The sequence below is a fragment of the Pelodiscus sinensis genome, chromosome 1, assembly GCF_052426305.1.
Source record: "Pelodiscus sinensis isolate ZL-2025 chromosome 1, ASM5242630v1, whole genome shotgun sequence".
NCBI classification, from domain to species: Eukaryota; Metazoa; Chordata; order Testudines; family Trionychidae; genus Pelodiscus; species Pelodiscus sinensis.
The window spans coordinates 299754215-299775695 of record NC_143052.1 but is presented as its reverse complement, the minus strand read 5'-3'; the positions used below and the strand labels follow the sequence as shown (position 1 = coordinate 299775695).

The window sequence follows — 21481 nt, the reverse complement described above, 5'->3', positions numbered from 1 at the left end:
GGAGGTCATCTGTATACGATACCTCGGCAGCTTATCACATGACACAGAATCAGAGAGCCCTTTTGCCCTCTATATCAGCAGTCCCAAAGTTTTCGCATTATACCTCCACTGCCCAATCTGCACCACCATTCTCTCTTCTCCCTGGCTGGGAGTGGAGTCACTGGCTCCCACCATGGCCAGCTGATGCAACCGATGAGTGCAGTGCAACAGCCAGGAACTAGGTCTGCAGCTGATGGCAAAGTAGAGATGGAGGCAGAGTAACATTCCCTTCTTGCCCCAATGGAGACTGGCCTGGGCCCCACTATTCAACCTGTGCAAACACACAACACAATTTAAGGATCCCGCTTTATATGCATCTGGCCAAATCATCCCTGAGATTAATTGGTCTGGTGCACAGCCGGCATACGTAGATAGTAAGGATCTTCTATACCCATTAACTTTTTGAGCACAGGGTCCAGGATTTAGTCCCATTATTGAGAGCGCTTCAGGGTTTCTTCTTAACTATGATGCAAACTTTCTACTCACGAATGCTCACATGAACATTGCCAGAGCACTGATTGTGTTTGGGATCTATTCTCCTATCGGATAATCCGGAGGGAAAAGCAGTGCTGAATTTGTGCCAGGACTTGCCAGGGCTCTTCCCTGGCCCCTCTTTGCATGGCAGTTTGTAGCCCTGACATCTGTGGGCTTGCTGCATGAGTTATGAATGTAAAAAAATTGCTTGAGCCCCAAGAGGAAAATTGTTTGAACCCCCAAAATTATTTCATTACACTGGGGAAAAGTAGAAGATATACCAGGATTTGAACTCCATTCTATTGCCTTCTGAACTTTTGCAGTATTTTGTATACATTTTAGAATGATTTTAAGTATCATATACCAGTACTTGCCAGTGTAAACACAGCTTGTTCTAGAGAAAATCTAGCATTATGAGTTCATTTAATGATGTTAGATAAATTAGTCCAGCAATGTGTTTGTTGCAATGTAAGTGCAATGTCTGTGCTATGTCTGCCAAAACATCAGTACAACAGATGTAAAAAAAGATTGTGTGCTGTTGCGAGTTTGTTGCATAATAGTCACATAATAAATTGTTCTGTCTAGTGTGTATTCAATACACCATTCTACTGCAGATTTCCTATTCATATTGAAATTCTGCTTTCATATGGATTACCAATATTTCTACAAACCAACCTTGTAGTCTCTGTCTCAAGGATCTTTTCAGAGGCTCTTTGCCTGGAACTCATTCAAGATTAAAACACTGTGTTCATTTTCTCAGTATGCATATTCTATCAGAAGAAGCAACATTCACTTGTCATTGGTAGCAATTTTGGAAACCTGCAAGCATGAGACCCGCTAGCGGTCACGGCCTCTCCAATTTTCCTTTTCCAGGGCAAAGTTGTAGCAAGGAGTTTTAGGAAAGTCCTTGCACTGCAAGTGATTCTTAAAGGAGGGGAAAGAAATGCAAAAGTTCCAAATAAGCTAAGCTTGCAGGAAGTTCAGAATTTCAAATCTACATTTGCTGGGGCAGTCTGGATGGCAACAAGGCAACCATTAACATGATATTAATTTTCATAATGTTGATTGCAAGAGAACTGTGATACTCTTTCAAATGTTTTATTACTACTTACAACAAAACCTTTGCCACTCAACCCAGGTCTTAAAAGTGGAAGAGTGACAAATTGTTGGACTAAAAGGAAAGAAATTAAAGTCAAGAAGCCAGTTGCTTCTCTCCGTTATCCCAGTACTTGGAGAATGTGTGCATGTGCATGAGGAGCCCATGAGCTGCAGAGAAATTGTAGAACCACAGGCCTTCCAAAGCATCTGCCTGAATGTTCTGTGCCTAAAGCTCTCCACTTGTGGTACGTCTAGACTACAGGCTTTTGTCGACAAAGCCTCGGTCAAAAAAGAGCATCTAGACTACAGCCAATTCTGTCAACAAAGCAAGCCACTTTTTCGACAGAGAGTCTAGATGCTCTCTTTTGAAAAAGCACAGTGTGGCTGCAATAGCTCCTTTTTTCGACATAACTCTGTCAAAAAAAGGCATTATTCCTCGTAGAACGAGGTTTACCGCCGTCGACAAAACTGCCATGTTCTCTTGACTGTCGACAGAACACGGCGGTAGTGTAGACGCAGGTATAGTTTTGGTGACAAAAGTCCACTTTTGTCGACAAAACCGTGTAGTCTAGACACACCCTTAGTGATTACAGTTTTGGTTTCATGTTCAACAGATTTGTGCACACATACTGTCTTCTGCATTTGAGACCAAAAAGCCCGTTCTCTGCTGAAGCAACTGATTTAAATCCTTGTAAGCTGAAATCTAGCTCAAACTTCCTGCTGGTGGTGTCTGAACTCTGGGAACACAGAGCTTTTAGTCACACTGGACTACTTCTAGAGGTGCCAGGAGAACAGCCTTCCCTACTATCAGCCTCCATGCATTTTTGTATGTCTTGATTTAATATAAAAATGGGAATGTTCATGAAAATATAGAAGTTCTAAGAGACAAGTTCACAGTAGGGAAAAGACGCTTACCTGTGCTATTGAGTCTTGTTCCAAATGAGCTCGAGAGCCACAAGCAATAGCCATCTGGTCCTGCAGAGAAACACATACGTAAGACCTGGAAACTAATTGCAACACCACAAATGTTTTCTGAATCACTGGCTTCTTCTATTCAGGTTTTTTTGTGTAACCTTAAAAAGCATCCTGAGGGCCTCATCTTGCCACTGAATTGGTCAAAGCAATAGAAATTTCTGGTTTTGAGGAGTTGCACAAACCTTATTGCTTGAACGTGTAGCTACAATAAAGCCTTTCTATATTTTATGGGTTGTCTAAAACTTATTGCATTTTGTATATGGCAAGTTCAGATTGTTGCATTTTATTCAGGTCTTGTTCAGAAGTAAGGATACGCCTACATTTTCCAGTAAATTAGCACAGCTGCTATCGATGCAGCAACTATTGATTTACTGAGTCTGGTAAAGACACAATAATTTGACAGGAGTGCACATACCCATTGATTTGTGTACTACACCTCCTCAAGAAGCATAAGGAAAGTCGATAGGAGATGCTCTCCCGTCGACACAGTGAAGGGAGACACTGATAAGTAGATCTAAGTATGATGACTTCAGCTATGCTATTCATGTAGCTGAAGCTGCATAACTTAGATTGAGCTCCTCCCCGTAGCGTAGACCAGACATAAGAATGTATCTGAACATTTCAGAGAGAAAAGTATTTCATAGTTCAGACAACAAAAATATCTAGGTACATTTAATATGTATGAACACGTTTGGGCTTAAGACTTCCAATAGGGAAACAGGTACCAGACTGGAAGATCTGATTTTGCTGATACCACAAATTGTAGGGGATACAGGCTTCCCCCGACTTGCGACGTGATCAGTTCCAGAGATCACGTCACAAGTTGGGGGCGTTGTAACTCAAGTCCGCGTTTACGACAGACGCCGTACACTGTTGTAAATGCGGGGTCGAGGATGTAAGTCGGAGGTTTTCAGCCCCTTCCGCGCTTACGGAAAAGACCATTTTTTCCGGAAGTGCCGGGGGTCGTAACTCATGCTGCCGCAAAGTGGGGGCCTTCTGTACGTCCAACGGCTTGTATTAAAATTACTCACAGATTATTACTTTTGTAATGAAAAAAAATCATTTCTGGGCTTTAGGAAAATTCTGAAGAATTAAGGCCTGCTGCCTTTTCAATAGCACAGATTTAAAAGACACGTAAATCAGTTAGCGCCATCTACTGGGGTCAGAACTTTATCTGTTTGACCAAATGGCTATTTTAGACCACTTTGTATCAGCACCAATGGGGAACAAATGGGGGAGAAAAAATCTTAAGTATAGAAGTTACATATTGCTCCCTTCCATTATGAGGAGGGTTACAAGTACCACATCAACTTGTGGTGTTTAAAAAACATGCAACCTAAAAATGAGTTCTCTCAAGTCAAGCAGCTCTAAAATGTCACTGTTATCCTATCTGGATACACACTGTGATCTGACATGACCTCCAAAATCATTTTTTCCCCCAAGATAAAAACGGTTAGTCTTCATAGAGGACACTTAATCTGAATAAACTGACATCTGCAAATTAAAAGTCAGCCATCTGCTGACAGGAAATAGAAGAATTAGAATAAAATAGAGAGTCATTCTCTGAACAACGTAGGAGGAAATTGGGTTAAACAACATATCAAATTAATAAAGGAAGAAAAAAGCAAATTTTTAAATAAATAGGCAGCATGTGAACTGTTATTCTAGAAAGTAAAAAAGGGCTAGCAATGCAAAATGCCTAGATCGGACACTCAATGAAGATACAAGAGTCAAAGAGTGCAAATTAAGGCTCCAGATCTTGCAAAAAGATATGCACATGCTTAGCTTGCTGCACTATAAGTAGTCCCCATGATGTCAAGTTCAAAGTTATGCACATTTTAAGTATTTGTAAGATTGGGACCTAGAATTCATACATTCAATATGTGTTCAAGAAACTTGTTAATAAAGAGAAATACAACCATTCCATAAACAAACTAATTCAGCTGAAATGACAGCTACTTACTGGCCAAGGCTGGAGATTTCTGAGACCCTCTTCTACTTTTTCAATATCTGCAAACTTTGTGGCTCCATCTGCATCTGCCATGAGAATTTTTTTTCCTCGAGAGCTGAATACACCCTGCAGATAAGCCAGTAGTTAAAACCTGCACCAATACAAATCAATTATTATCATAAGCTAACTGCAAGGCCACAGACATCTAAAAGAAAGCAAATTCCTAAAACACTAACCTGAATGGAAATACAGAAAGGAATTAGACTAAACTAACAGGTGTGAATGCAATTTCCTGGTGACAGCTTGTTGATAAAAAACAAGTGTTCGTGGTTATTAATTTATATTACCATAGCACTCCAGTGCCTCAATCTCTGATCAGAGACCCACTGTGTTAAATATTGTACAAATAAAAAAAATGACAGCCTCTGATTCACATAGCTTACAATCTAAGAACATAATACAAGAGACAAGGGGCTACAACAAAAAGATGGGGGGAGCAGAAGGAAACAATGAGTAATACTGGTCTGCATGATAAGCAGCTGTCACAGCACACCAGCTGCCTAATAACTGTACAGTTTTTCCTTGATCCATGTTCCTTGAACAAAAGCAACATTGGGACAGGGTTTAGGATGCTACCTTCTAATACATCTTCAAAAGCAAAATCTCTAAAATTTATTTAAAATAAAGCACAACATAACTTCTGTTAGCATGGGGCAACAGCATCAAACCTGGAGTTTGACTGCATCATATTCTAGGTGCTACATGAGGTGCAAATTCACAAGAGTATTTGTGCTTAACTCTGTGCAAAGTGTGTTTGCAGGCTTTTGAAGATATAGAACTTCACTGTCTGATCCAAAATACTGCACACTAACTCAGAAACATGGTACCTTTCATTTCAAGTAAAATTAAACAGAGGGTTTAAGTGTTTTTTTAAATATAAGAGAACATATTTCCTAGATTTACTGATTAGCTAATTTTAAGAGTCTCAAATCAACAGCTATGTATTAAAACAAATGAAAAGCACTGCCAGTTTTATCACCTATGTAAAGTGTAAAGCATAACCATAATTTTAATCAGTACAATTTTTTCCTCAATGCTGATAGAAAATGCAATGTTGAGGGGGGTATATTTTCTGGTTGTCATGTACCATTCAGACTCTTCCTGTCTACTACATACAGCAACAAAAGCACATCTCAAATGTGCACTATACAAAGAATAAACTCTCTCCCAAGCAAGTGGGCAGAGGCAGTATTCAATGAGAAGACTCCATGCACTTGAATATTAAAATATCCTGCACAAAGTCATGCTCTTCGCCTGGAAGAACTGAGGAAAAAAATACATCTTTGGTATAAACTTTTGTGCTTTTTCATTCAATGTACTGCCTAAATACTATAATCATAGGCACCGTGGATTACTCTCTCATAATGCCTTTATATAAATCCATGGTGTGCCCACATCTTGACTACTGCATGCAGATTAGGTCGCTCCTTCCCCAAAATAGATATATTTGAATTGGAAAAAAACAACAAAATATTAGGAGTATGGAACAGCTTCCCTATAAGGAGAGATGAAAAAGACGGAGATGTTTCAGCTTGGAAAACAGATGACTAAGAGGGGATACGACAGAAGTCTGTAACATCTTGACTGTTGTGGAGCAGTGGTTCTTAAACTTTCCAGACGACTGCAACCCTTTCAGCAGGCTGTAGCATGTTATTTAGCTTTGTTGGGCCCCCTGTAGCATGGCACTCTGGGTAATTGCCCTGCTTGCCACCCTATAATGCCTGCCCTCTATTTGTAACCTCCATAAATCCAGCTAACACCACCCCTCAATCCAGGTTGAGAAACAGAGATCGAGATGAGGTGAAGTACCCCCTGAAAGGCCTCTACATACCACCAGGAGTACAAGTACCCCTGGTTGAGAACCACTGGTGTGAAGAAAGAGAATAAGGAAATATTATTGACTTCTTCACATACACAAGAATGAAGGGGCACCCAAGGAAATTAACAGGCAGCAGGTATAAAACAAACAAATGGAGGTACTTCTGAACACAACACAGTTGACCTGGGAAAATAGTTGGCATAGCGTTTTACCCTTCACAACATCCTATCAGATTTAAAAAACTCTGAAACTAGATAAGTTCATGGAGGATAAGTACATCAATGGCTATTAGCGAGTATGGGCAGGGATGCAACTGCATACTCTCGGTGTCTCTAGCCTCTAACTACCAAAAGCCAGATCACTCAAAGACTGCCTGTTCTGTTTATTCCCTCTGAAGCACCTGGCATTGACTACTGTTGGAAGACAAATACTAGGATGGATGGACCACTGGTCTGACCCAGTGAGGGAATTCTTATATTCACCATATAAAAATGTTAGGACAGACAGTTATAGATGCAGCTTTATTAGGATGATCTTTGCAAAAATAAATGCAAGATGAAAGACTCCAGGAATCATAAATAAGGTGTACTGACAACATGAGTGAAAAGTTGTTTTTTTACTCTTTAAAGTCACCTATTATTCAAATTCATGACTCATATCCTAAAACTAATGCAATCCTTTAAGTTAAAAAAAAAAATCACTCACTCTAAACAATTACATAATCACATACTAATCTATTTCTCTTGTGAAGAGAAACATCTATTTGTAAGCTAATATATGAAATACAGACATTATGGTCCACCAAAATCAAGCCCAGTTGACTTCAGTGGGACTACTCCTATTTAAGCAAAACTTTGTTGGACCTAGACCGTAATTCTCTATTCAATTTCTAAATATTAAAGCTATAAACCAGAGGGGAATGTTTGTATTTACTTTTCTCATTACCGGAGCCTGATTTTCATCTTATAAGGGTTTTTTTTTTAAAATTGAAGAGCTAGTTAGTTCTAAATTAACTAATGGATGAAGTTTGGCTTTAATTCTTTATTAAATGTTAAATTCTCACATGATTTTGTTCCCAGTGTTACTAAGCCCACACAATAAGTTTATTTTATGTACATTTTTTTCCTCAAAATGATTTTATTAATGTAAAATCATTAAATAAATACATGACATCTGCTTATTTTGGCAGGACTAGGACTAGTTCAAAACAGAAACAAACAAACAAACAAAAAGAAAGTATTCATTACCATTCTGACAGCTCCACCTTTTCCCCGATTTTTTACCAATGTTAGGACTCGTACTTTGTCACTTCCATATTTCCTGCAGTATTTCATTGCAACCTGTAAGACATATGAAAGTTAGAATAAAACTAGAAACTCACGTGTAAGATAGAGATCTTATTCTTCCATCACCTCTTTTTCCTTCAATAGCATTACCACCACTTCAGTCTGCATAGAATGGAAATATATTGTCCTGTGCAGTTACATTTTGTTTAGGAAAATAAAAAGCATAAGAAGGTTAACAGCCAGAAAACTGAAGAAGCAAGAAGAATAAAATCAGGTAGTGGTGGTTAAAGAGGACAGTTATAGCTGCCCCAAGTCTCCTTTATCCTACCTGCCAACATTAAAGCTAGAAAACCATACATCGAGTATTAATACTAGTGCACAAAGCAAGTCTATGAAAAACATACTTTCATTACAGTCACCTGTTTCCTGTTTGTTTCACTAATGCCTATTTTTAAACTAAAACTGAGGTTTTTGAGACATGAATTGTCTTTCAATAGTACCTAACTCTAATATAGTGCTTTATCATATTTTTCTTCAGCGCTTAGCATAATGAGGATCTAAGAGATTACTGTGTCATAAATCTATTGTATATTTTAGAAAGTTTGTATGTCTGTTTGATCAAGAATTCCTCCTAAATGGAAAGAGCTATGATCACCAAATTCAGTATACAGGCAGTCCCCGGGTTACGCGGATCCGACTTATGTCGGATCCATACTTAAGAACGGGGCTTTTCTTGCCCCGGAGGACGCGGGCGGCGGGACTGCCCAGACGCGCCGCGGTCCTGCCGCCCACGTCCTCTGGGGCTCCGCATCTCCCTGGTCTGCTGGGGGAGCCGCCCCCAGCAGACCAGGAGACACGGAACAAAGCCGCGGAGGACCCGGGCGGCGGGACAGTGGCGCGTCTGGGCGGTCCCGCCGCCCGGGTCCTCCGCGGCATTGCTCCGCGTCTCCCTGGTCTGCTGGGGGGGCCCCAGCAGACCAGGGAGACGCGGAGCAATGCCGCGGAGGACACCCCCCCCCCCCAACAGACCAGGCTTTTCTCGGGGATGCCTGGGGCAGAGCAGCTGGGGCGTTGCTGGTTGGTCCCGCAGCGCCGCTCCTCGGCGCTACTGGACCAACACCGCAGCACCCCAGCTGCTCTGCCCCAGGCGTCCCCAAGTCAGCCGCTGCTGAAACTGCCCAGCGGCTGACTACAGGAAGCCCGAGGCAGAGTTGCTCTGCCGCGGGCTTCCTGGAATCAGCCGCTGATCAGTTTCAGCAGCAGCTGACTTGGGGACACCTGGGGTAGAGCAGCTTCTGTGCTGCCGGGTTGGTCCCTGCAGCGCCGAGGTGCGGCGCTGCGGGGACCTACCCGGCAGCGCCCCAGCTGCTCTGTCCCAGGAGTCCAGATTCAGCTGCTGTTGAAACTGATCAGCAGCTGATTCCAGGAAGCCCGGGGCAGAGAAACTCTACCTTGGGCTAGCTGCTGGGCAGTTTCAGCAGCGGCTGAATCTGGACAGTTCCAACTTACGTACAAATTCAACTTAAGAACAAACCTACCATCCCTATCTTGTACGTAACCCGGGGACTGCCTGTATAGCTTCCTCTTATAACTTAAAGCAAAGCAAGGGTTTGGTTGTGCCAGGAAAACGCAATGTTTCTTGAATGGGACTGCTTCTCATTAAACCAGACAGAATCATCAAATCAAGTACAGTTCTCAAAACTTACATAAATGAGTGAATGGTCAAAGAGACTGAACCTCCATGAAGAAAAAACATAGATGAACCTGGAGCTGGATTGCTTCTCAATAAACCTTACAAAACAGAGGGATAAATCCGAGAAATTTGGAGTAGTGCTCTGTTTTGGTACAGCTAAATCAATGCTTGAGGTTTGAAAACTAGAAGATCATGTTATTGGAAACCAAATTGACTATAGTCCTTTTTGTTAAAACATAGCAAATGATAGTTTATAGGGATGAAAAAAAAGCTACACTTGATGAAAATCCTATTTAAAAATGTTACTAATTTTAACAATCCTATTTTTAAGAAATCAGAAATAAAAGTTACTTCATAAAAATAATATTGTATTTTTAAAAAATACAGTAATTTAAATAAAGCATGTACATTGTCCTCTTATTTTAAAAAACCTTCATTGAGGAAAGAATCCGAACTGCACTAAGTAAGTCTGCTAGTATTTAATAAAAATTGAGCATCAGCTTAAAGCAACTGAAGTGTTCAAGTACTTGGGCATGAAAGAGCAGAACACTGATGTCTTAGAAGGCTGAGATGTGTTCATCACTGTACAAGACATACAACAGCTCTACTTTGTGGGCTTTTCAATTGTAATACGATACTGCATAAGATATATGATGATTCATCATTGACACTGGCAGCAGTAAACAGGTTAGTACGCTACAGAACACATTCGTATTAATGGACACACAACTTTATCACACAAGCTTGAAAGGAAAAACCGAAACAGAAGTAGGCATGCTTTTGCTTAACCTAGACATAAATCTTGGGTAGTATTTACAGAAGTTGCTTAGAGCTGGCCTGACTCTGTTCCCACTAAAGTCAAATATAAGATTCCCATTAACTTCAACAGAAACAGAAGAGGAAAGCAGAACACCTGCCTCTGCATGGTGGTGCCCAGAGACACCCTCCCACTGCATGGCCCCCTCAGTCCTCTTTCCATTATCCATGTCCTCAGACCCTCTCCTGCCCCCCCGACTCCCATTCCCCCTTCTCAACCTGGCATCCCAAAGGCACCCTCACTCTCTGCCCCTTCCTCCAGCCTCATCTATCCCCTTTCCATTTCCTCTGCCCACAGACATCCCCCTTTTCTGCTTCACTGCACCCCAGCAATGCCACCTTTGATGCCCCTTCTCTCTAGCCAGCTGCCCAGATTCTGCTATCACAGCACCCAGAGCAGCCCCCCACAGAAACTCCTATGTAAGGGTCTGGTGCTGTTTCTTTGCTAGTTAGGTTGCCTGTTTGTGAGAGGGGGCAGGGTGTGCATAGGGAAGGAGGAAGCAGAATAGGGTGTATGTGCGGATGGGTGCTGCAGTGAGGGGGATGTAGGAATGGAGGCAGGGGGATGGGCAGTGTGGAGGAAGAGGTGAGATGGATGGATGAGGGTGTAGGAATGAAGGAAGGAGGTAGGAATAAGCAGTGCGGGGTGCAAATGGGGAGGGGTTAAGAAGGATGGGTGGGTGTAGGAATGGAGGAGGGCTGTGGGCCATGGAGCTCCAGGATAAGGACTAGTGGCCCAGATTACCCCACCAGGCTCTCTTCCCGCATGACCCAAATCTTGTTCTCAGTAGGGAGGAGGCAAGTAAAGCTGGGGGCTCCCCCATAGTTCCATGTCTCTCCATCGCACCCTGGCCGCATGGAGCATGTCCCAGCCCCATAGCATGTTAGCTGCAAAGCAACATCTGGAGCACTGCTGCCCTGCAAAGACGGGCAGTAACCAGGTGCGGTGAGCAGGGAATTCTCTCCTTACCTGGTCACTCAAATGTAACCCTGCCCTACCCCTTGCTAGTGAGCCGAGTGCCCAGGAGCACCTGGAACGAAGTGGACTTGTTTGGAATTGGGCCCTGTTTTACTGACTGTTTGGTTTTTGTATACAGGAGAGGCCCACAATCCCGCAGAGCACAGCCCTTCCTAACAGGTCACTTCTCCGTAGCCCTGTGCTAGCTGCCAGGAGAGGCTCCAAACTCTGCATGCAAATGAACTATTTTATTGACGGGTGGAGCAGGAGCGGGAAGGATGCAGGGAGAGACTGGTTGACGATTGAAGGGTATGAGTGGGCAAGATGGGCTGAGAGCGTTCAGATAGAGGGGACCCATTCAGGGGTGTGGTGGGTGAGAGCAGAGAAGGGTGCAAGTGACTTGGGGCCATGGAGAGCGCAGCTGGATTCAGTGCAATATTAACAGGCTCTCTGGCTGCAAAAGCAGACAAAGAGAGGGGAGTTGGCAAGTGTAGGGGGTGCAGGGAGTGAAGCCCCCTACTGTTTTATAAATGCTAAAGCATTGTGATACATATCTGTTCCCTTAAGATTGCCAGGTGAGGAACTTTAATAATCTCTTCTTACCTTTGTGGTCTGATCTTTACTGCCATCATCAACAACTATGACTTCATAAGTGAACGCAGGATCTTTTTTCTTAAAAACAAAAATGGAAATTTTGAATTTGGTCCAATCTATCTATCTCTCTCACACTCACACTCACACCCTTTTTCACCCACTTACTCAAATGGGCAAAACTTCAGCCACCAGAATCTTTTTTGCCCCACAATCTTCTTCCACATTCATGTCATAATATACATTTGTACAGTTAGAATCATAGAATACTAGGATTGGAAGGGACTTTGAGAGGTCATTGAGTCCAGTCCCCGGCCCTCATGGCAGGGCCCAGTACTGTCTAGACCTGCGGTTCTCAAACTTTTTGGGCTCCGGAGCCCTTTACATGCGTAAAAATTTATGTGGCGCCCCAGCGGTCCACTGATTATATGTGTTGTACCTATCAATGTTTCCAGTTTGTCATCCTTGCGGAGCCCCTGGAGATGTCTCACGGAGCCCTGGGGCTCTGCAGAGCACAGTTAAAGAAACACTGGTCTAGACCATCCCTGATAGACATTTATCTAACCTATTCTTAAATATCTCCAGAGATGGAAATACCCCAACCTCCCTAGGCAATTTATTCCAGTGTTTGACTACCCTGACAGTTAGGAACTTTTTCCTAATGTCCAATCTAAACCTCCTTTGCTGCACTTTAAGCCCATTGCTTCTTGTCCTATCCCTCCTCCTTGTGACACCCTTTTAGATACCTGAAAACTGCTATCATGTCCCCCCTCAGTCTTCTCTTTTCTAAACTAAACAAACCCAATTCTTTCAGCCTTCCCTCTAGGTCATGTTCTTTAGACCTTTAATCATTCTTGTTGCTCTTCTCTGGACCCTCTCCAATTTCTCCACATTTTTCTTGAAATGCGGTGCCCAGAATTAGACACAACACTCCAACTGGCCTAACCAGTGCAGAGTAGAGCGGAAGAATGACTTCTCGTATCTTGCTCACAACACACCTGTTAATGTATCCTAGAATCATGTTTGCTTATTCTGCAACAGTGTCACACTGTTGACTCATATGTAGCTTGTGGCCTACTATAACTCCTAGATCCCTTTCTGCCGTACTCCTTCCTAGACAGTCGCTTCCCATTCTGTATGTGTTGCGTCAATATCATTTTATAAATCTGCTATGATGATAAACATCTTTAAAGCAGTATCAATCTGTTATCAGTATGCTATTCTAATCCTGCCAGATTACATGACTACGCTATCAGAGGTAGTGTTATTTATTTTTAAAGCTACTATAAAACACTGAAAATCAATCTTGTTATAAAGTGAACGTTGAGGCTCTGGGTAGCCTTTACATTAAAGATCAGAAAGTTCAAACCAGGCAGTATTTTCTGAAAATTGCTGCCTTTTAATAAGGTGACTAATCCCTAACAGTGTTAGGAAAGCAGAATTTTAAAAATCTTGTGAGAATAGACAGTAACTATATCTTCAGATGACTTTTACTCTCCTATATGTTTATGCTGGATAGGTTCCATTTGAATACAATTAACTTCCAAATGTGATTTCAGTCAAAATTTGTCTTTTGGCATATAGTCTGAAAAAAATCTCATTAAAATTCTGCTTTTCTAACACAGTTGGGGTTGATCACCTGATTATGAGGCAGTCCGGACAGAGCACTTATCTTTTAATTGGATAATTTTATATTCCTTCTAAGCAGATCAGAGAAATCCAAACAGGCAGTTGGTTTTCATATACTTACAGTGATACTATATTTTAAATGTGAAAATGAAAGTTTCACACCTGTCTTTTTTCAAGATAGTCTAAAGCTTCATCCATCATCACAGGCACTGAAAGGAGAAAAAAAATTACAAAGCTGCTTTAAACAAAGCATCAATAAAAGCATATTTAAAATATTTCCAAATACCAAAAAAATCAGGTCTCCAGATAAAAACAGTTACCTTGAAAACGTGGGAGCGAAAAACCAAAATTCAGTTATGAATTTAATACCAACTCAAATAAAAGTTAGGTTAATTGTATTTTACTCCTAGTGCTGCCACCAAATCATTATCCAGTTTCTAGTATTTTGCAATTCCGTGCGCCCATTTTCCTCTTCCCAGATGGTAAAAGATTTAACATCTGGCAAGTTGGGGAAATGGGGGTGGGGTGGGGGGAGAGTGATGTCAGTAAGTCAAATTGCAGTGAACAAAGAGGGAGAGGGTTTGGACGCAAGAGGGGTCTCAGTTCTGTGGTGTGGAATCTGGGTGGCTGTCATCTCTCACCTGTAGAGCTGTCTGTCTCCTCCCACTCCGTTGCTGCTCCCTCTGTATCAGAGGCAGCAGCACTGGGGGAGGGGGAAGGCAAGCAGGAGCACTGGCTCCTGGAGATATGTCTGCTCTCCCATGCTGCTATCTCTGATTCAGAGGCAGCAGTGGAGGAGGGGAGGCAGGCAAGAGCTGGTACGTGCTCTCCCGGAGCACCTGCTCCAGTGGAACTGCCTCCCCCCACATGTAAACACGGATCAGCTGAAACTTTACCAAAATAAACACTAGCATTCCTAATAAATACTACCAGAATGAGTCAGCTAAGCACAACTTGGTAAATAGTACAGCAAATTGCCTCAGCAGAAAATGTTAGTATCTGCAAACAGGGTGACCATCTGTGACGCCAATCTTTCCCCATCCTGGATAGAAAAGAGTGCTGAGCATCTGAGACACCCTCCTCCCTCTGCCAAGATCAGATAGTAGTAAAACTTCCTTTGAAAATAAAAATCTACTAGTTAGCCTGAAAAAAAAATTATCCAAGCAATACTACTAAAATCATAATTCTACACTAGTGACCTTGCAAACCATTTTATACTGTCCAACCTTTTTTCTACGTGAGCTAACACAGTAGTTCCCAACCTTTTTTATACCGTGAACTGGCAAACCCATTCACAAACTTTTGGCGGACCGGAAACATTTTATTTACATATTTATTATGGTAATTAATTTTAAGAGGTCGCATGTTATTTTACATCACATTTATACACATACATTACATGTCATTGTAATGATCAGAGTTTGCAGACATCTACAATGCTAAAAACATTTCTGTAAAAAGAATCTTTTCCTTTTTTATCTTAAGCCATTAACACCTATGCAAACTTTGTTTGAAATGTAATCATGCAAATATCACAAGCTAGGCCTTTTATTCTAATACAGTAATTCCTCATTTAACACGTGCCCGCTTAACACGTTTTCGCGATAGCATGATTTTTTTTTTAGGGAACATTTTTTGAATTACACGACCGTCCCCGGAATAACATGATTTCCCCAGCCAGCTTGTTGCCAGTGGCTGCGCAGGGCTTCTCCCGCCTCCCTGCAAAGCGGCAGAGGGCTTGCCGCTCGCCGTGCTGTTCCCCGGCGACCCCCCCTTGCCAGACGCAGTGCGGGGCCTGGCAGTCTCATCACAGGGGCATACTCTCAACCCAATCTCCCTCCTTTCTCCTCTCCTTTCCTTCCCCAGAGCCAAACACCTCCCCTCCCTGCCATAACCCAGTCCCCTTTCTTCCCCAACCTTATGTCCGAGTCTCAACAGACACCACTGCTTGAAACACAACCCCCACCTTTTCCATTATTTTCAATGGGAAAATTGACCCCGCATAACACGTTTTCACTTAACACGATCATTTTCTGAAACATATCTATAGTATTAAATGAGGAATTATTGTACTCAAAAGCAGTCTAAAAGCTTTTAGACCGCCTGAAGTTTTGGTACCACTCCATACAGCCTGTCCCAGCCCAGGAGAGAGCCCTATATCTGCAGCCCAGCTAGGGCTGCTGTGCTGAGACAGACAGGATTTGACTCTTGCCACCTGCAGTCCAGAGGGAAACAAGACAAGACACCCCAAAATCCCCTTTACCTCCACCTCATTGGACAGACACCAGCACTGCCTCCTATTCCCCCACCTACCCCATTCCGTCTGCTGCCTCTTTCCCAGACAAGAAAGCTAGAGAAGTGTTCTGGATTTCCTCCCAGGAAGCTTCAGGCAAACCCAGCTGCTGTAATCAGACCTCTTCTCTCCCATGCTTACTACGCTCTTCAAAATCCCCTCTCCTCTGGCCCCCTCCCATCCCAGCCAAGTACTTATTCCCTCTCTCTTTCCTCCTTATGTCCCCTTCCCGACCAGTAGGCTTGTTATCTAGAGCAGAGAGCAGCTGTATGTTCCTGCGGCAGCGCAGTTTACAGAGAACTTAGATTCCCACCGAGCCAATTATCAAGGCATGGACATGACCTGCCAGTGTGCTGCGACCCGGAACCAGTCCACAGACCGGCATTTGGGAACCACTGAGCTAACAGAAGGCAGCAAAATACATCACTAATGCTACCTATCAGCTTCTCGTACCCTGAATCACTTAGTAAGGTTTCAGGCCAGGATACGTGATTGAGTGTACGTGTACCCTCAATGTTAGAATGTTAGAGTTTAATCCAGGGGTGGCCAACCTGTTCCAGACAAAGAGCCACAATAGCAGTGGAGACAGCATGAAGAGCCAGAGCAAAGTTGTTGAGAGAGAAAAAAAAAAAAAAAAGCTGCGCTGGGGGACAATAGGTGCTGGTACATCCGTCCCAGGGCACGGCTTTTTTTTTTCATAGCTTTTCCCCAAGTCTTTGCAGCCCAGCCTTTTTTTTTTTTGGCTCAACAACTTTACCCCGGCTCTTCATGCTGTCTCCACTGCTATTGTGACTCACAAAAAGAAGCACTGGGAAAGGGTGAGAGGTGCAAGTTCTGGGAGGGAATTTGAGTGCAGGAAAAAGTAGAGAAGAGGATGCTGGCTCAGGGAGAGGGCTCTAGGCTGGACAGTGTTGGGGTCAGGTGGAGTCTTGGGGTGCTGAGCAAGCCACAGGCTTGTTGCTGTGAGGGTACAGGAGTTTGGGCTGGGGTGCATGAGGGGATCAGGGCAGGGAAGCTGAGAGTATGATGGGCTCAGGACACAGACTTGCAGGTGTGGATGGTGCAGGAGTGTTGTGGCAGAAGACTGGGGATGAGGGTGTGCAGGAGTTTGGGGATGTGAGAGGCTTAGGACAGGGGGTTCCAGTGAATGATAGGCTCAGGTTGGGGCCTGGAGGGGAGGGAGGTGCAAGAGTGTTATGATGCTGAGGCCAGATGGAGAACTGGCCCCAGTTGGGGGCTTGTTGGCCAGGCTTCATTTTTAAATAAAATATGTCAAACACAAAATGTTTCAGCATTGTCTTTATTTATGAGAGGGGCGGGGAACCTGTTTTGAGTCAGGGGTCACTGACCCACAGAAAAGTCAGTCAGGGCCACAAAAGTGAGATGCAAAAAAACAACTCCTCCCAAACCCCCCAACCCTCACTAATGTGGCCCCAACTGTGCTGCTGGGGGCAGCGGATAGGGTGCTGGGGCAGGGTACTCATGGGGGGGGGGGGGTCTGGCCAGGAGGAGGGGACAGAGACAGCTGGGGCCAGTACCTAGGGATCCCGGGTCTCAGGAAGTTGCTGCCTGCTCTTCCCCTTCCCTCCCCCAAGGATCCACCCCGGGCTCTAACCCAATCTCCCTCCCCTTCCCCAGAGCCAGGAACATCCCCCCCAACTCAATACTCCTCCCCTTCCCCAGAGTCAGGAACACACACTTCCCTAAACCCAATCCTCCTCTCCCCTCCCCAGAGCCAGGCACGGGCCCCCCTCAATACCAATCCCCCTCCCCCCCACTCTAATCTAATTCTCAGGTCATGGAGGTGGAGCCGCCACTAACAGCTAGACGCGTCTCCCTCCAGGTGCAGGGGTGTGTGCGCTGAGTGGCCGGCCTTGAGATGTGCTGGCTGGGACACCGTGCACACGCCTCTCCCTCCCCCCCCCGAACCCAACCACCCTTCCTTTCCTTTCCTTCCCTTCCCCTCCCCTCCCCTCCCCTCCCATCCCATCCCCCAGACTAGAGCCAGGCACATCCTGCAGGGTGGGAGGAACCCAGAGCTCAGGCTCCAGGCCAAGCTGGGAAGTCTACACTACAATAAAACAGTACTGCAACCCGAACCCTACGAGCCCACATCAGCTGGCTTTTCATTGCAGTTTAAACATACCCCGAGACAGCACCTATTGTTCTTGTGGCCGATCAATTTATAGACAAGGACAATACATACATACTCCTTCTGGTGGCTCTTACTGCAGTGAGACAGATAAGACAACAACATGATCTGCAGTGCCAGCAGTAAGTAGACAGCCTCCAGCTTACAACTCTTTCACATCAGAAGGACCTTTATAAGTTAAGGCTAAATTACTTGCCCAAGATCATACAGGAAGTACATGGTAAAGCCAGGAATAGAATCCATATCTCCTAAACAAGACCATTCTTCCTTCCTTCTGCCTGATTAAAGCCCCTGCTATAAGTTCCAGAGTGTGAAATTCTAAAAAAAAACAATATGGATATTTTTACTCCTAACCTCCCATACTGACTTTAAGAGTCACTGAAGACCAGCTTAAAGTGGCTTTTGTAATCTTTCAGCAACCTAGTTAATAAATGTCTACCTTTATTTTACACAGTTTTAGTAAAAATTGTTTTTTGCAGAAAGTAGTTTAATTTCTGTCACTAAAAAAGCATGTCTGGACTCTATAGAAGCTCTACATGCACAACTCCATTTACTTGATTGCGACCTGAAAACTTGGTAAGCAAAATGGCTACATAATCTGCAATTTTCTGTTGCTGACATTCACCAGCAACACAAAACTTAGTTTGTCTCTAAAAAAGAAAACCAAGAAATATTCTTACACCTGTCTTCCTCATTGTATGAAGGCACAACAACAGAAAGCTCCTTTGTAGGGGGGTCATGTATGCTTGGTATAGATTCCTTCTTCCCTTCAGCATTTACAAAGAACTTCTCTTCTTCATGTCGATGAAGATTTGGCATTTTTGTGGCAGTTATATGGGCAACAATAGTAATCTGTGAAAAAACAGAAATGGTATTTATGACAATGTTGCATTAAGCAAATGCTATATTCATTTTTTGCATAACCACATTTGGTTAGGTGTTCAACTATTCTAATTTACTGAACAAAGGATGGTCAATCATATCTGTGGTCTACATTCGAGTAATTTAAAGTCATTCCTATTACACCATCAGGGTCATCCCAAGGAGTCACAGGTTCTGGGGAAACCCTCACCCCATTTGTGCAGCCCAAGGTAAGCCCCATCCTACAAGCCCTGCTTCTTCCCTTCCCAAGCCCCATAATCTCCCAGGTACCTCCTGTCCATAGGATGGATGGAGGAGCCGCAGGGCCCTCTCCAAAGCACAGGGCCTTGGGACGGCTGCCCCAGTTCGCCCTATGGATAGGATGGCTCTAACAACCATGGTAAAGTGGGTCCATTGAGGAGTGCTCTTTTATCTGCTGCACAGATCAAAAAGGAACTTTACCGGTTATGATTTATAGTCTTTATATGGCATTTAGTGGTTCCATTTTATCTACACAGGATATGGCTCCAGGTTCCCAGCAAGTTGCAAATGAAATTTTCAACTAGAAAAGGCCACCATAAATTTGACCCAGTGAACATTTTCTAGACCCTGGTGCACAACAGTTCTAAATCTTGTAGCTATACCCACTGCATTAGTTGATAATTAACTAAAAATCTAGAGCATAGCAAGCATTAGCAGCAACATCTATAATATTAAGCAAGTCCATACAAGAAGCAAATCTTATCACATATAAAACTGATATTAAATAATGCAATTAAGTAACAACTTTTGTTTTCCATTAAAAATACCATACACACACACATATAACTCACACAACACTACCACTACGAGCAGACTAACTAGAAAGAAATACTGCTGAATTAAGAGATAGGCCACCATAATTTGCAGTAATCATAAACTTCAGTAACTGTGGAATTACGGATGTAAGTGATTAATCGACTATCCGATAAGCAAAAGTTAGCGAATAGTCGACACACTAGTTGACTAGTCGCTTCCGCCCCCTTGCTGCCTCTTTCATAGCAGGGAGTCCTTTGGGGGCTCTTGTGCATTTCAAAGGTGGAACATGGACGTTCTTATCGACTAACCGAATAGTCGATGGAAATCCCATCAACTATTCGATTAATTAATTAATCAAAATTTAACATCCCTATGGATGTTATCATTTAACATCTCTGTGGAATGAAATCTTATGACTTACAAAAGTAAGTGAAGAAGGAAAGAGGAGAAAAATGTATTAAATATATAGGTAATATGTTTGCATGTCATATATCCTACTTCTGAGTCTCCAGAGTGTCTGAAATCTCATGTCAATTAGACACTTCGAAATTGCAAATGAAGCCAGGATTTGAATTTCCTGCACTACATTTGCATAATTGTGTCATGGTGCTCTTTCGAAAAAGCGCTATTTCAAAAGTGAAACTGCAGTCTAGACACGGTAATTTCGAAAATAGAAGCTTTTTTTGAAAGATCCTGTTGAAAGACAGATGTAGTCTACAAAAGCGACGAGGAGTCCTGTGGCACCTTATAGACTAACTGAAGTGTAGGAGCATAAGCTTTCGTGGGCAAAGACCCACTTCATCAGATGCATGTAATCTAGACACCCCCTCATTTTCATCTTCTTGACTGTAATGAATTTGGGGCAGGGACTGTTTACATCTATGTCATATAACAACACACACACACTGCCTGCACTTACTAATGTGTCCTGCTGGCTTCTCTAACACAGCTACCAAATTCTTTGAACAAAATACAATATTTAAATGAATGTATGGTTCAATTTTTCTTAAAATTGGAAAAGTGTAGTTTTATCCTCAAACTAAATGCTACAATGATTACAGGTAACATAGAGGAGAGCAGCAAAAATGATATAAAAGCTTAGAAATCCTGGCCTACAAGTACAGATAACAAAAAAACCTGGGCTTGCTTAGTCTTTAAAAAAAACGACTGAGGGGCAACCTGATAACAATTTTCAAATACGCTAAGGGCTGTAAGAAAAGGGACAACTGTTCTGCACATCCTGTGAAGGACAAACAGTAGTGGCCTGCAGCAAAGGAGAACTGCTTGATATTAAGAGAAATGGCTTCCCAAGCAGGCTGTGGAATCCCCCCCACCTTGGGCCATTATTAAGAGCGTGCTGGACACACGACCTGCCCGTCAGGGACAGTCGAGGGGTTACACGGTCTAGCTCCGGGGAGAAGGGCTGGGCTTTGTGAGATTCCTTCCAGCCCCACACTGCAGCGGGTCTAAAGCTGCGACCGCCCATCCGGGCCGGGCCGAGCCTGTGGCCCCAGGCAGTCTCGTGCGGGGGAGCGGGAGCGTGGCCCCTCCCGCCCAGCGCCCCTCGCCGGGGTCCCGTCCCGCTGCCGGTCGGGGCGCTGGGCTGCTCCCCCCGCGGAAGGGGACGGGGCCGCGCCCAGCGAGGGGCTCTCAGCTGAGTCGGGGGCTGCCCCGTGAGCGGCGCGATGCCCCTCAGGGCCGCACTCACCAGGCTCAGGGCTGCGGCTGCCAAGGCAGCGAGCGCGGCGGCCACGTCAGCCAGGAGCGGCTCCATGCTCCATGCCGGGCGCGGCCTATGGGGCAGCTCCAGCGAGGCGGAAGCGGCCCTGACAACAAACCGCTGCGACGAGAGGAGCCGCTTCTCAGAGCGCCCGGGCCCCACAGCGCCCCCTGCCGGGAAACCTCCGCCCCGCCCGGCCAGCATCCTCCCAAGGGGCAGATGGGGGAGGAAGGGGCACGGAAGTGCGTCCCCCCCGGAACCGGAAGTA

At 44.0% G+C, this 21481-nt stretch overlaps 1 protein-coding gene across 1 annotated transcript in view; it reads right to left on the bottom strand.

Moving 5' to 3' along the window:
• Positions 1-21426, bottom strand: part of ALG5 (ALG5 dolichyl-phosphate beta-glucosyltransferase) — a 50967-nt gene extending 29541 nt beyond the window's left edge. Inside the window, exons 1-7 of the mRNA XM_089775499.1 lie at positions 21202-21426; positions 18515-18686; positions 13552-13598; positions 11773-11841; positions 7664-7756; positions 4550-4663; positions 2527-2586 (exon numbers count right to left, since the gene is read on the bottom strand). Coding sequence (XP_089631625.1) covers positions 2527-2586; positions 4550-4663; positions 7664-7756; positions 11773-11841; positions 13552-13598; positions 18515-18686; positions 21202-21417 — 771 coding nt within the window. The 5' untranslated portion in view covers positions 21418-21426. The remainder of the gene's footprint in view (positions 1-2526; positions 2587-4549; positions 4664-7663; positions 7757-11772; positions 11842-13551; positions 13599-18514; positions 18687-21201) is intronic.
• Between the last annotated feature and the right edge of the window lie 55 nt (positions 21427-21481).